At 61.5% G+C, this 14,322-nt stretch overlaps 2 protein-coding genes across 2 annotated transcripts; one reads left to right on the forward strand and one right to left on the reverse strand.

The window, feature by feature from the left end:
* Nucleotides 1-2,523: 2,523 nt before the first annotated feature.
* BIN2 (bridging integrator 2) lies at nt 2,524-9,221 on the reverse strand. The gene is given in 12 exon segments (XM_058041995.1): nt 2,524-2,631; nt 2,906-3,863; nt 4,122-4,204; nt 4,544-4,619; nt 5,525-5,613; nt 5,615-5,702; nt 5,704-5,810; nt 5,891-5,986; nt 6,078-6,172; nt 7,388-7,442; nt 7,545-7,625; nt 9,144-9,221. Coding segments are annotated over 12 exon segments (1,914 nt in total).
* Nucleotides 9,222-10,623: 1,402 nt separating this feature from the next.
* Nucleotides 10,624-13,072, forward strand: LOC131094443 (chymotrypsin-like elastase family member 1). The gene is made up of 8 exons (XM_058042040.1): nt 10,624-10,679; nt 10,771-10,853; nt 10,948-11,048; nt 11,304-11,429; nt 11,513-11,649; nt 12,445-12,590; nt 12,676-12,825; nt 12,939-13,072. The coding sequence occupies exons 1-8, from the start codon at nt 10,637-10,639 to the stop codon at nt 12,954-12,956; spliced, it is 804 nt and encodes a 267-aa protein (XP_057898023.1). The 5' UTR covers nt 10,624-10,636; the 3' UTR covers nt 12,957-13,072.
* Nucleotides 13,073-14,322: the final 1,250 nt, after the last annotated feature.

Here is a 14,322-nt window from a genome sequence, read left to right on the forward strand (position 1 = left end):
AACCCAGCTTTGAATTAAACCTGATTTTGCCTTAAAACCAGCTTTCCTTTAAACTGAGTTTGCTTTAGACACGAATTTGCTTTAAACACAGATTTACATTGCATCCAGAGCGGCTTTAATCCCAGCTTTGCTTAAAACTCGGTTTTGCTTTAAACCCAACTTTGAATGACACCAAGTTGTGCTTTAAACAGTTTCATTTTCAATTCAGTTTTGCTTCAAACCCAACTTTGAGTTACACCAAGTTTTGCTTTAAACAGTTTCATTTTCAATTCAGTTTTGCCTTAAACCCGGTTTTGCTTTAACCCAGCCCCTCATTAAGTCCAACTTTGCTGTCGAGCTCCCCCAGCAGAGCTCTCCAAAGCCACCCTCGACCTTCCCACGGAGCAGCTGCTGCTCCCGGGCGGCTTCAGAGCAAAAATCGGGATTAAATCCCCCCAAATAAACTGGGGTTTAAGAGGAGAAGAGGAAAAGGCGCTGCTGGGTGGAACCAGGGGCAGGGCTGAGCTTTGGGAAAGGTTTTTTTGGGAAGAGTTTGGCATTGCCAGTGAGGAACACCAACCAGTTCTGGGCCCCAGCACCCCAAAACCGCAACCCTGGGACCCACAAAACGCAACCCTGGGACCCCACAGAGCCCGAGGATTGGAGTGCTGGACTCACCTAAGGTTTAACCCGAATTTGTCTGAGGGAAGGGTTTGATTTCCATCCAACCACGCGTGGTGGTGGAAGGGGAGCTCCTCCTGCTCTCTCCAGGACAGGGATGCTCCCCATGGATCCCACCCTGCGGAAAGGCCCCGGTGCTTCCCAAAACCCCGGAATTTCTGGCAGTGCCAGGCCGGGATCCAGCCCGGAAGGAGGGGGCTGGCAGCCGCAGTGAATCATTCCCATCCCGATGGATTTAAATGTGTTTTTACAACAGGCTTGTGAAAAACTCCTCATCTTCCTCATTCCTGCGCTCCGGCCGAGCGGCTCCAGAGCCGTTCCCAAGGGAAACCCTGCCCCGCTCGGCCGCTCTGATCCCAAAAACTCCTTCCAGGAGCGCCGGGGATGCAGCTCCTGCATTCCTATCCCCATTCCCGGTGCCTGGATGACGGGAGAGGAACAAACAGCCCCTACAGATTTTTAGGGGTGCTTGGGAGCACCTTTACAGCCCCCCTATCCCCATTCCCATCCCCATTCCCAGAGCCTGGATGACGGGAGAGGAGCAAACCGTCCTTACAGATTTGTTAGGGGTGCTTGGGAGCACCTTTACAGCCCCCCTATCCCCATCCCCATCCCAATTCCCAGAGCCTGGATGATGGGAGAAGAGCAAACCGTCCCTACAGATTTTTAGGGGTGCTTGGGAGCACCTTTACAGCCCCCCTATCCCCATCCCTATCCCAATTCCCAGAGCCTGGATGACGGGAGAGGAACAAACCGTCCTTACAGATTTGTTAGAGGTGCTTGGGAGCACCTTTACAGCCCCCCTATCCCCATTCCCAGAGCCTGGATGACGGGAGAGGAGCAAACCGGCCCTAGCGATTTGTTAAGGGTGCTCGGCAGCGCCTTTGCAGCCCCTCCATTCCCACTCCCGGCGGACGGAGGCTGGGATCACCAAACCATCCCCCCCGGATTCTTTTGGGGTGCTCCGCAGCCCCTTTAGAGCCGCCCCGTCCCCTCCCCAGCGGGCGGATTGCGGGATTTCCTGCTCGCCCTCGTTTCTTGTCCCTCACCTCGGGATGATCCCCTGGGAGCGGCGCTTTGCTCCCCTCGTTTCCCCCTCTGCTTTCCTGCCGGATTTCCTGCTTTCAGCCTCTCCCTGCGGCAGGATCCGGCCTTTTCCTCCCCTCCCACCCCAAATCCCGCTGGAAAACGCCCGGCCGAGCCCCGACATTCCGGCTTCACCCCGGAGCGGCCGCGCACCCCGTCCCTCACTGCAGGGCTGCGGTGCCGCCGTGTCCGGATCCCTGCGCCGGGGATTTGCCCCCTGAAGCCCCCCAGGATCGGGAATTTCGGGGGAAGGGACATCCCGGGATCCAACTCCCACTCCTGCAGCTCTTACCTGCCGGCACCACGTGCGGCTCCAGGTGAAGGCGTTGCCCTGTTCCTACCTCGCCTTTCCAGTTCGGCTGGAATGAGGATCAACCTCCCCAGGATCCCTCCCCCGTTTAACCCCTCGCTGGCTGCGGGGCAAACCCATCATCGCGGAGATTTGGGGAATTCTGGATCACGGGAGGGGAAATTTGGGGTGTTTTGGGGGTTTTTGGCATGACAGCGAATTTTCCGGGAGCTGGTGGAACAGGTTCGACGCCTTTTCCCCGAGTCACGGGTGTTGGAGCGGGACAGAGAATAACAACCCCCAACCTCCCTCCCCTACACTCCTCAGCCACCACAAATCCACCGGTGGGGTCCCCCCCGGACCCCTCCGCAATCCCAGACGGAGATTTGGGATTTTCCCACCTTTTCCATCTTTATTTCGGACCGGATGGGGGCTGGGAAATACGTTCTGGGGAATGAATCTGGGGAAGAAGCCGCATTTCCCTGGGATCAGAGGGCGCTGAGGAACTCGGGGGGATCCTGGGGGGGCTCTGCAGCACCTGAGGGGTCCCGGCTCGTGTCCTGGCTCGTGTCCTGCTCCGGTGTCCCGGAACAGCCCTGGGAGAGACACGGGGGTGGCGCTGGCACCTCGTGGTTCTGTTGAATCTCACCCAAAATTAACCGAGTCCCCCGCCCGTGGCACCCGCCTGGGCTGGGGGTCCAGGGGGCTCCGGGGAGGGGCAGGTCCGGCCCCACCTGCGGCACAGGGTGTCCCACGGGCTGGCTTTGTCCCCGTGTCCCCACGTCCCTCCCGGGTGTCCCCAGCCCTGGGTGCGTTCCTCGCTCCCACCCCGGCGTCCCCCAGAACTTTTCCCACCTGAGCCCTGCTCACCTCTGGCTCGGCATCCGCCGCCTCCGCGCTGTGCCCGGTGTCCCCGCGCTGTCCCCGCTCTCCGCCGAGCTGGCACGGCTCCCGGGGACACGCCGCGGGGCCGGGGACACGGCAGGGGACAGCTGCGGCTGGGGACGGCGACACCGCGGGCCGCGCCCGACCCTCGGCGCTGGTGGCCGCGCTGTCCCCTGCCGTGCCCGCCGCTGTCCCCGGCGCTGCTGACAGCGTGCCAGCGGCCTGGGCGATGGCCTCGGATACAACCAGTGACGCCAGGGAGGCGGCGATGCCCTCGACCCCTCCCCGCGCCCCGATGTCACCCCCCGGCTCCGCGGCTGTCGCCGGTGGCTCCGGACCAGGGGACAGAGAGTCGGGGTCGGAGATGGGCTCCGGGGGCTCCTCGGGGGACACCGACCCTGTCACCGCTGTCACCTCCTCTGGGGGCTCCTTGATGGACGCCGACCCTGTCACGGCTGTCGCCTGCTCCGGGGTCTCGCTGTCGCGGCCGGGACCGGGCTCCGGGGTCCCCTCGCTGGACACGGACCCTGTCACCGCTGTCACCTCCTCCGGGGTGCCCTCGCTGGACACGGACCCTGTCACCGCTGTCGCCTCCTCCGGGGTTCCCTCGCTGGACACGGACCCTGTCACCGCTGTCACCTCCTCCGGGGTCCCCTCGCTGGACACGGACCCTGTCACCGCTGTCGCCTGCTCCGCGCTCTCCTCGCTGGACACAGAGGCCGTGTCCAGGGAGCCGCCGCTGGCGGGCGAAGCCGGGGGGGGCCCGGGGGACACGGCCCCCGGCTCCGCGGGGGCGGCGCTCTCGGTGTCGGTGTCGGTGGCGGCGCCGCCCCCGCCGGGGGACCCCGGTGTCACCTCCGCGTCCAGCACGGGCGCCTTGTCCGGGCAGGGGAACATGGCCGGGGGGCTCACGGGGGCCGAGATGACCAGAGAGCGGCGATTGCTGGGGGCGGGGGGGACAGAGGGGTTCAGCTTGGGGTTCATCCTTGGGGTGTCACCGTCCCAGCTTGCAGGGGGCGCTTCCCCACCCAGCAGGACCCCGATAATGCCCCAGGCCCACCAAGAAGCACCTCCAGCCCATCTTTGGCGGGCGCACGCCCAGCCCAGGACTGTGGGACCGGAGCCTCCATCACATTTGTGGGCGCTGGGGGGCGAAATGTCCCCTTAACCCCCCCCGTCCCCTCATCTCCCCGGGGGTTACCTGGGCACGCCTTTGATGATGAACACCTTGCTCGAGTGCTGCTTCTCCAGCTTGCTCATCACCTCGTACAGGTCCCGGTTGAGCTGGGGGGGGGGAGGACACAGAAACACTTCAGGGGGTGCCCCCCATGTGCTCCCCATCACCCGTGGGCTCAGCAGGGCCCCCAAGACCTGGGGACACCCCGAACGCTCTCGGGCTGCTCTGAATGAATGAATGAATGAATGAATGAATGAATGAATGAATGAATGAATGAATGAATGAATGAATGAATGAAATGAGGAGCAAGGACTCCGGAGGGGTGGGGTACAGCACAGGCATAGACACCTGGGGACACCCGGGGACACCCGGGGACACCCGGGGACGCCTGGGAACACCTGGGGATGTCGGGGAGCCGGGGAGGTGTTTTGGGGTGCCTTCCCCACCTTGCTCATCTCTTTGTAGAAGACGTCACGGAGGTTGGAGATGTTCTGGAAAACGGTGACGTAACAGGCGAGGCGGCTGCGGGGGACAGGGAGGGGTCTGGGGGTGCCCCACGGTGTCCCACGGAGGGGACATTGGAGGCGACATGGGAGGGGACACCAGAGGGGTCTGGGGTGCTCAGCCACCTCCCACCCGTCCCTCCCCCTGAGTCCCCAACTCTGTGGGCCCCACACGGAACGGGAACGTCCCCTCAGGGCCACTCCATGGATGCCGCGGAGCTGCCACCTCCCACTGTCACAGGGCCCCGTGGGCGATGTCCCCCCAGGACCCCCGATGTGTCCCCAGGGCGGACTTTGAGGAGAGACCCACGCAAGTTCTTCCCTGCATGGGGGGACCTCACCCACGTGATGGCACCAATGCCCAGCCCGTGTCCCCCAGCCCCAAAATGTCCCCCGATCCCACAATGTCCGCCTGTCCCTGCTGTGTCCCCCAGCCCCACGATGTCCCCCAGCCCCACCATGTCCCCAACCTCTCTGGTCCGTGATGTCCCCAAGCCCTTGTGGTGTCCCCCAGCCCCATGATATCCCCAGCCTGACACTCCCCAAGGTGACCTCCAGCCCCACGATGTCCTCCCAGCCCCACGATGTCCTCCACCCCCTGGTCCGCGATGTCCCCAAGACCTTGTGGTGTCCCCAAGCCCTACAATGTTCCCCATCCCTGCCATGTGCCCCTGCCCCACATGTCCCCCATCCTCTCTGTGTCCCCCAGCCCCACAATTTCCCCAGGCCCCACGGTGTCCCCCACCCCTCAGTCTGTGATGTCCCCAAGCCCTTGCGGTGTCCCCCAGCCCGATGACATCCCCACCCTGACACCCCCCATAGTGACCTCCATCCCTGCCATGTCCCCAAATCCCCGCAGTGTCCCCCAGCCCCCCGCAGGTCCCCGAGCCCCCGCGGTGTCCCCAGGCCCGTGACAGCCCGTACCTGCCGTACAGGACCGGCAGCTCCTCCCGCAGGTCCCTGTTCAGCTCCTCGAACACCGCCTGGGCTCTATTGAACTCCTCCTCGGCCTGCGGGAGGGACGGGGGAGGTCATGGCGTTGTCCCCACGGCCGGGGGACTGTCCCCATCCCCAAGCGGGAGCTGTCCCGGGGAGTGCCGACCTTGGCGATTTTGGCCTCGTCCTTTTTCTTGGCGCTCTGCAGAGCCTCCAGGTGGTGCCGGGCGCTGTCGTAGTCCACGAGCTTTCGGCCCCGCTTGGCGATGCGCTCCTGTGGGGGGGGGACAGGTGAGCCAGGACCCCCCCGTGCCCCCGCTGTCCCCAACCCCGCCCCACAGCACAAGGAGGCACCTTGAAGTCGCCGAACTGAGCCAGGTAATTCTCCATGAGCCGCAGGGCTTGGTCCACCAACTTGGCCTCGTAGTCCTCCCACAGGAGGTCATTGCTCTGGGGGGACAGGGACAGGGACAGCAGTGACAGCCGCCACCCTGCAGCCCCCCCGGGCTTCAAGGGGACCCTGGGGACACCCGGGGCTCACGTCGGCGATGGCCCGGAGCTCCTCGTGCCCGTCCCACTCAGGGCTGTAAATGTCCTGCAGCGTCTCGGCCACTCTGCGGGAGCTCTCGTGCATCACTGCGGGCACAGACACCCGGCATGACCCTTATCACTGTCATTATTATAATTATATTATCACCATCATTATCGTTATCATTATCGGTATCATTATCATGATCATTGTCACTATCACTATCACTATCACGATAATCATCATTATCATTATCATTGTCATTATAATTGTCATTATCATTATTATAATTATGATTATCACTATCATTATAGTTATCATTATCGTTATCATTGTCATTATCATTATCATTACCGTATTAATATTATCATTATCACTATCACAATCATGATATGATCATTGTCATTATCATTATCATTGTCATTATCATTATCACGATCATTATCATTATCATTATCATTATCATTGTCATTGTCATTTAGTCCTGATCTTTAATAATTTATTCACTGCTGTCCGTTGTTGTTTATTAGCCCGGGTGTGTTATTATAAATTATTTATTGTCCCTATCATCCCATATATACACAATATATAACATAGGCATTATCTGTTATTCTATTTAATATATTATATATAATATATATCCCATATATATTTATTATCAACTATTCCACATACAGTATTTATTATTATTTTATTAACATTATTAATAATAATTAATATAACATCGTTATATTATTATCTAATATTATGAATAGTAATAGTATTTATTTATTACTAATACTATTATATTAATAGTATTTATTAGTAAATAGTATTTATTTATTGAAATATTATTTTTATTAATATATTATCATTTATTAATAATACTATTATTTTATATTTAATATAGTTTTAATATCTATTATTTTTATCTCTTCATTATCTCTCTATTATTTTTCCCTCTATAATGTTTATATCTTTATTATCCCATATGTATTTAATAAATAATGAGATATAAAAATTTAGATTGCATATGTAATATATGTAAGATATAGTAAGATATATAATATCGATCTCATTTATAATATGTTATATATTATCCCACATATAGTATTTTTATTAACTATTTTCTCTTTATTATCCATTCATAGCTTACAATCTATTCATTCTCAATATTTATTTTTATTTATTCTTTCTTTTGATTTAATACCGATTTTTAATGAATAATCCATTTATTGTAGCATGATTTATTTCCTCTGTTATTCCTGATTTATTACCCCGGTCCCGCCCCGGGTCCCTCCCTGTTCCCGGCTCTCTGGGGCTGTCCCGGGTCTGCTCCTCACCTCTCACGGCTCCCACGAACCCCTTGAGCTCCTTGTAGAGTTTGTGACCCTCGTTCTGCAAAGCAGGGCGGTGAGGGGGGATCAGGGGGATCAGGGGGATCAGGACATGTCCCCAGTGTCCCCGGTGTCCCCGATGTCCCCGGTGTCCCCCTGTCACCTGCTGCAGCTGGAAGTTGTAGGCGCTCTGCTCGAACTGCTCATCTTTGGTTTCCACCGTTTTGCCCAATTTTTGCAAAACCTGTGATGGGGAGAGAGGGGAAGAGGCCCCTGCCAGACCCCGAGGACACCGGGCTGTGCCCCCCCAAACCCCCCTGAGGGGGGGCCGAGGAGCCAGCGGGGCAGGATTGATGTGGAAATGCAAAATCTCACTGTGTTCCTCAGTGCTTTTATTTCTTTCAGGAAAATGGTGAATTTTTGGGCGCCAATCTGCCTCCCCCCCTAAACCCTGTGGGTGCAGTCCTGTGCACCCCAAAACACCCCGGGCCCCGGCTGTGGGGCACAGGGGACACCATGAGGAGGATGAGGAGGCTGAAGGAGAGCTGAGAGGCTGCTCTGAGTGGGGGAGATTTGGGGTGTCCAGGCTGAACCTCCTGGGAAGAGGCTGAGTCTGGACTGGGGCAGCTTTGGGGTGCCCAGAAAGAGATTGAGCTCCCCTGGGAAGAGGCTGGGTCCAGGCATGAAGGAGTTTTGGGGTGTCCAGGAAGAGGGTGACCCTCTGGAAAATGACTGAAGCCAGATGAGGAGAAATTTAAGGTGTCCAGGAAGAGGTTGAACCCTCCAGGAACAGCCTGGGCCAGGCAGGAGAGACTTTTTGGGTGCCCACAAACAGCTTGAACCCCGCAGGAAGAGCCAGGGCTGGGAGTGAGGAGCTTTGGGGTGTCCAGGAAGAGGCTGGGGCTGGGTCAGAGGGAGATTTGGGGTGTCCAGGAAGAGGCTGGGGCTGGGTCAGAGGGAGATTTGGGATGTCCAGGAAGAGGCTGGGGCTGGGTCAGAGGGAGATTTGGGATGTCCAGGAAGAGGCTGGGACTGGGTCAGAGGGAGATTTGGGATGTCCAGGAAGAGGCTGGGACTGGGTCAGAGGGAGATTTGGGATGTCCAGGAAGAGGTTGGGTCCCCTGGGAACAGGCCAGGACCGGCTGGGAGGGAGATTTGCAGCGTGCAGGAAGCAGCCAGAGCCTGGCCCGGGATGATTGAGCCGTGGGAAAGCCAAATTTAGCACCGAGACCCGGCCAGGAAACCCGGGTGGGTGAGGGTTTGAAAGGGGTCTTTGTGTCACCCCCAAAAGGGGAGTCACAGCTACTTTTAGGAGATAGGAAAGGAAAGAGGCCCCCCCAAAGCAGTGAGAATTGTCCCGCTCGTGCCGTTTCCGCAGCCCTTCCCCCTCGCTTCCTGTGCTGATCTCTCCAACTTTCCTGGGACCCCCGGCCACTCTGGGCCCTGCTGGGCACCCCGGTGCCAGCCAGCCCAGGGACCCTGTGCCACCGCCCCACAGCCCCCCCATAACCCCTGCAGGGCGTTTTGGGTGGAGAACCCCCCACCATTAGAGAAGCCAAAGTGTCTCGGGGAGCTTTGGGAGATGCCATCCCCCAAACCCTTGGAGTAACGATGACACTGACCCAGAAACCCCCAAACTCCCACCCTGTGAGCACCCAAAGGTGCTGAGCTGTGCCCTTTGGGCCACCCCGGGATTGCTGAGGGGGGACAGAAGGACAGACCCGGGCACAGGTGGGATGTGGGGTGGGTGGCACCTCCGTACCTTCTCCTGGGCGCGGCTGAAGCGTTTCTGGACCTGCCTGGCGAAGAGCCCGGCGCTGCCGCCCCTGCCCTCGGCCATGGCCCCGGCGCGGCCCCAGAGCAGCCCCGCAGCTGCCGTTGGAGGCTTGGAGGGAGGAAGTTGGAGGCGAGGCCAGGCAGCATCCGCTGCGCGCCCCGGAACCCCCAAAACCCCAAAAGGCTCTCGTGGAACCCGGCCAGGCCACAGGGCTGGGGGGCCATGGGGGATCCAGCTGGGAGGGAAACACAAGGAGCATCAGGGCAGCCCTGTGCAGGACAAAAGGTCGCTGACGACAAAAGCCCAAAGTTCAAGGTTGTCAAAAGGTCCCTGACCTCTCGGGACGTGGAATCACCAGAGGTGGAAGGGACACACAAGGATGATAAAGGCAACCTGTTGGTTCTGCAAAGGACAACCCCAGAGATCCCCAAAATCCAGGAGTGTTGTCCAAGAGCTCGCAGATGTCCAGACTCATGGAATCATGGATATCCTGAGGTGGAAAAGACCCACTGGGAACAAAGTGGAACATCTGGAGTTGGATAGGACACAAATTGTGTGTCTAACACACGACAATCCCCAAAATCTCAGTAATCCACAGATCCCACTTTTTTAGCCCAAAATGAGTGTACAGCCCTTTGTGCCACAGCTGGGGGCTCAACTTTGCTTTGGGGTGTCCCTGTGTGGGGCAGAGTCATGGCTGCTGTCCCTCGCTGTGTGCCCTTGGTGCTGAGAGAACAAACATGGGATTATCTGGAGATGGTGTTCCTGGGACGTTCTGTGTTTTCCTTGGAAATAAGTACAGAACTGCAGCAGGTGCTTTTGATTTCTATCACTTTTTTTGACCTGGTTGACCCCATGACTGCTGTGATCCCAAATCAAAGAGCCTGTGCCGTGAGGGCCAATGTTCCTCACCAAAACAATCTCCATTTGGAGTTCAAGGGGTAAAAAATGACAGTTTTGTCCAAAACTCGAGGGTTTCTTTCAAGTTGTATCGCTGCTTCCTCCTGCCCCAACCTCATGTCCCAGGGAGGCCGAGCCCGGCCCTGCTCCAGCGCCGGCTGTGCCGGGGGCTTGGCGAGGGGCTGAAGGTCGTGCCCCGTTTGTGCCTCGATTTCCCCATCCCGGTGCCAAAGTGGCTCCATCCAGGTGTTGGATCAGCCCCGGGAACCATCGCACGAACCGAGGCCCCGCCGAGCTGCAGCCAAGGCCTGCTGGGGCTGAGAGCGGGACCCGGCGGTGACACGGCTCGGGGACACGGGGACAGCAGGTGCCAGCGCAGGGCAGCGTCTCCCTGGCTGCGGCGCCCAGGGGGGCCCGGGGTGTCCCTGGGCTGCCCGGGCACCGAGTGTGCTTTGGCACGGGGGCCAAGGCCGCCCGGCGGGGCCGCGGCACCTGCTGCCCTTCCCGCGCCGCCTCCCGCCGCCCCGTTAAAGCGCCCGGGGCCCGGCGCTCGGTCCCGCCGCCGACAGCGCTCCACCATGATGCTGCAGCTCGTGCTCCTCGCCGCGCTCGCCCTGTGCGGTCAGTCCCGCCCGCAGCCTCCGGCCTCGGCACCCCCGAAAGCCGCCCGGAGCCGAGCCCGGCGGGACTGACGCCGTCCCTCTGTCCGCAGGGCGCTGCTCCGAGCTGGATCTCGATGGCATGCAGCGGGTGGTCGGCGGCACCGAGGCGCGCTCGCACTCCTGGCCCTCCCAGGTGGGTCGTGCCGGCGTTCCAGGGCCGGGCCCGGGGCTCTGCCCGCGCCGGGACCCCGCGCTCAGCCCCGCGCCGTGTCTCGCCCCCTCCCCAGATCTCCCTGCAGTATTACTCCGGGGGCGGCTGGCACCACACCTGCGGCGGCTCCCTCATCCGCAGGAACTGGGTGATGACCGCTGCCCACTGCGTCAGCAAGTGAGCGCCCCGGGGACCCCTCCTTCCCCTCGCCAAACCTCCTTTCCCCCGAAAACCCTTCCGAGCAGAAATTCCGGCTGCCCCAAGCCCCAGAGCAGCCGCCCTTGGGGGGCTTTTGGGCTCCTCCTTTCTGGCCGGGCCCCCGCGGGGCTGCTCCGGGAGCGTCCCGGTGCCGCTCGGAGCCTCCCGGGGCCGCTCCCGCTCGGGCTGCCCGCAGCTCGGCGCTGACGGAGCGTTTGTGCGCCTTGCCGCCAGTAACATGCAGTACCGCGTGGTGGCCGGCGAGCACAACCTCTACAGCAACGACGGCACCGAGCAGGTCTTCAGCGTCAGCAGGATCATCGTCCACCCCTACTACAACAGCAACAACGTGGCCGCAGGGTAACGCCCGCGGGACGGGCACTTGGGGGGAGCCCGGCCGGGCTTTGGGGGCTCCTTGTAACATCCTCTCCCTCCCACCGCAGCTACGACATCGCCCTGTTCCGCCTGAGCAGCTCGGCCACCCTGAACAGCGCCGTGCAGCTGGCCGTGCTGCCCCAGGAGGGCACCATCCTGCCCAACAACTACCCCTGCTACATCACGGGCTGGGGCCTGACCCGCAGTGAGTGACGGGCTCCCCCCGACCCCAATTGCCCCGGCACGGCCAACGGCGGCAGCCGCGGCAGCGCCCGGAGCCCGGCACGGCCCCGGCAGGCTCCGCTCGGGGCTGCGCTCGGGGCTCGCAGGTGCTCGGAGCCGGCCGGGGCCGTGCCGAGCCTCGGGGGCACGGACGGGGCCGGAGGGGCTCGGGGGGACGGACGGGGCTGTGCCGAGCCTCGGGGGACGGACGGGGCCGTGCCGAGCCTCGGGGGGACGGACGGGGCCGTGCCGAGCCTCGGGGGCACGGACGGGGCCGGAGGGGCTCGGGGGGACGGACGGGGCCGTGCCGAGCCTCGGGGGGACGGACGGGGCCGTGCCGAGCCTCGGGGGCACGGACGGGGCCGGAGGGGCTCGGGGGGACGGACGGGGCCGTGCCGAGCCTCGGGGGCACGGGCGGGGCCGGAGGGGCTCGGGGGGACGGACGGGGCTGTGCCGAGCCTCGGGGGGACGGACGGGGCCGTGCCGAGCCTCGGGGGGACGGACGGGGCCGGAGGGGCTCGGGGGGACGGACGGGGCCGTGCCGGGCCTCGGGGGGACGGACGGGGCTGTGCCGAGCCTCGGGGGGACGGACGGGGCCGTACCGAGCCTCGGGGGGACGGACGGGGCCGTGCCGAGCCTCGGGGGCACGGACGGGGCCGTGCCGAGCCTCGGGGGGACGGACGGGGCCGGAGGGGCCGGGCGCGGGCCGCGGGCTCTGCTTTGGCCGGGCCGTTCCCGCGGCTCCGGGCCGGCGCTGACCGGCGCCCGCTCCCCGCAGCCAACGGGCAGCTGTCCAGCGTCCTGCTCCAGGCCCCGCTGCCCGTCGTGGATTACCAGATCTGCTCCAGCGCGTCCTACTGGGGCTCCACCGTCAAGAACACCATGGTGTGCGCCGGCGGCGACGGCGTGCGCTCCGGCTGCCAGGTGCGCCCGCGGCCCCCGCGCTGCCCCCGCCGCCCCCGGCGCTGCCGCCCCCCAGCCCCGCCTCACGCCGCTCCTCGCTCCGCAGGGCGATTCCGGCGGTCCCCTGCACTGCGCCGTCAACGGGCAGTACCAGGTGCACGGCGTCACCAGCTTCGTCTCCAGCCAGGGCTGCAACGTCGCCCGCAAACCCACCGTCTTCACCCGCGTCTCCGCCTACATCTCCTGGATCAACAGCGTAAGGCGGCCGTGCCGTGCCGGGCCGGGCCGGGCTCAGCCCCGGCGCTCTCGGGGCTCCGCTGCGCCCGCCCCGGCCCCGCGCGGCTCAGCCCGGCCCTTCCTCCCTTCCAGGTCATCGCCCAGAACTGAGCCCAGCGGGACAAGCGCTCGCTGCCCCGAGCCCATGGACATCCCCTCCCTGCCCCGCGCCGCGCTCCGGCCTCCTCGCCCCCGAGCCGGCCTCAATAAAATCTCTCCTCCCTGAAGTCTCTGAGCCTCCGCGCTGCCGCTTCTCTCCTTCCTCCGCCCATCCTTCCTCCTCCCGCCTGCCATCCTCCTCCTCCCCAGCTCCCGCACCGGCCCTTCCCCGCCTCCTCCTCTTCCTCACTCCTCAGCGAACAGCCCTACGGAGCAGGAGCTGCCTCCGAGCTCTGGGGCAGCCCCGACGTCCGTGGGAGGCTGGAAAAGGGGCAAACGCTGCAAATCCCCTTCCCGGCCTCCAAGGAAATCGCCCCTTGGGAGAAAAGGAGGCTCAGGAGGGACCTTCTGGCTCTGCACAACTCCCTGACGAGAGGGGACAGCCGGGGGCTCTGGCTCTGCTCCAGGGAACAGAGGGGAGGGAAGAGTCTGAAGTTGTGCCATTAAAGGCTCAGGTTGGACATCAGGACATCCGGACATCTCTGGGCACACGGAGCGTTCGGGGCAGTCCCATCGGGATCTCCCCTGACTTTTGCTCCATTTCTCTTCCCCAAATTCCCTCCTTGGCCATGAGAGGTGTCAGATTCGGGCACTGCCACCCCCTCGTCCCTCAGCTGCGTCCTGGGGCTGTGCCACAACCCCCCAGCCTGGGGACACAACACCAGCACCAACGTGCCCCAAACACCCGATTTGCACCCAAACAGACACTGCTGGGTGGATCCAGCAACCTCTGGGAGTCCCCCTCAGCCCTGGGTCGTGTCCTGCTGAACAAAACACCCACGAGTGACAAGAGGGCTCTCCCAGCCCTGGAGAAGCCACGGGAGCAGCGGCTGTGCCTGGCACTGCTGAAGCCCCCAAGGCCGGGTCCAGTTCTGCCCCTCCCAGCAAGAAAAACACCGAGGGGCTGCAGCGTGTTCAGAGAAGGGAACAGAGCTGGGGAACGGGCTGCAGCAGCTGAGGGAGCTGGGGAGGGGCTCAGCCTGGCGAAAAAGAGGCTCAGGGGGGACTTGTGGCTGTGCACAGCTCCTGACAGGAGGGGTAGCCGGGGGGTCAGGCTGTGCCCCAGGTAACAGGGACAGGAGGGGAGGGAAGAGTCTCAAGCTGTGCCAGGAGAGGCTCAGGTTGGACATCGGGTGGAATTTCTTCATGGTGTCTTGGTTTGAAAAGGTTTCTGCTGAGGAAGGAAATCTCCCTTGAAATGGAAAATCCAAACCCTCTCCCTTCAAATTATTATAATTTTGAAATCAATGGTCTCTCAGGCAAAGATGTGGGAATAGGAATAACAGCTCTTTATTAGGGAAAATTTTAAAAATTAAAA

This window comes from Melospiza georgiana, chromosome 29 (assembly GCF_028018845.1).
Source record: "Melospiza georgiana isolate bMelGeo1 chromosome 29, bMelGeo1.pri, whole genome shotgun sequence".
Taxonomy (NCBI): domain Eukaryota; kingdom Metazoa; phylum Chordata; class Aves; order Passeriformes; family Passerellidae; genus Melospiza; species Melospiza georgiana.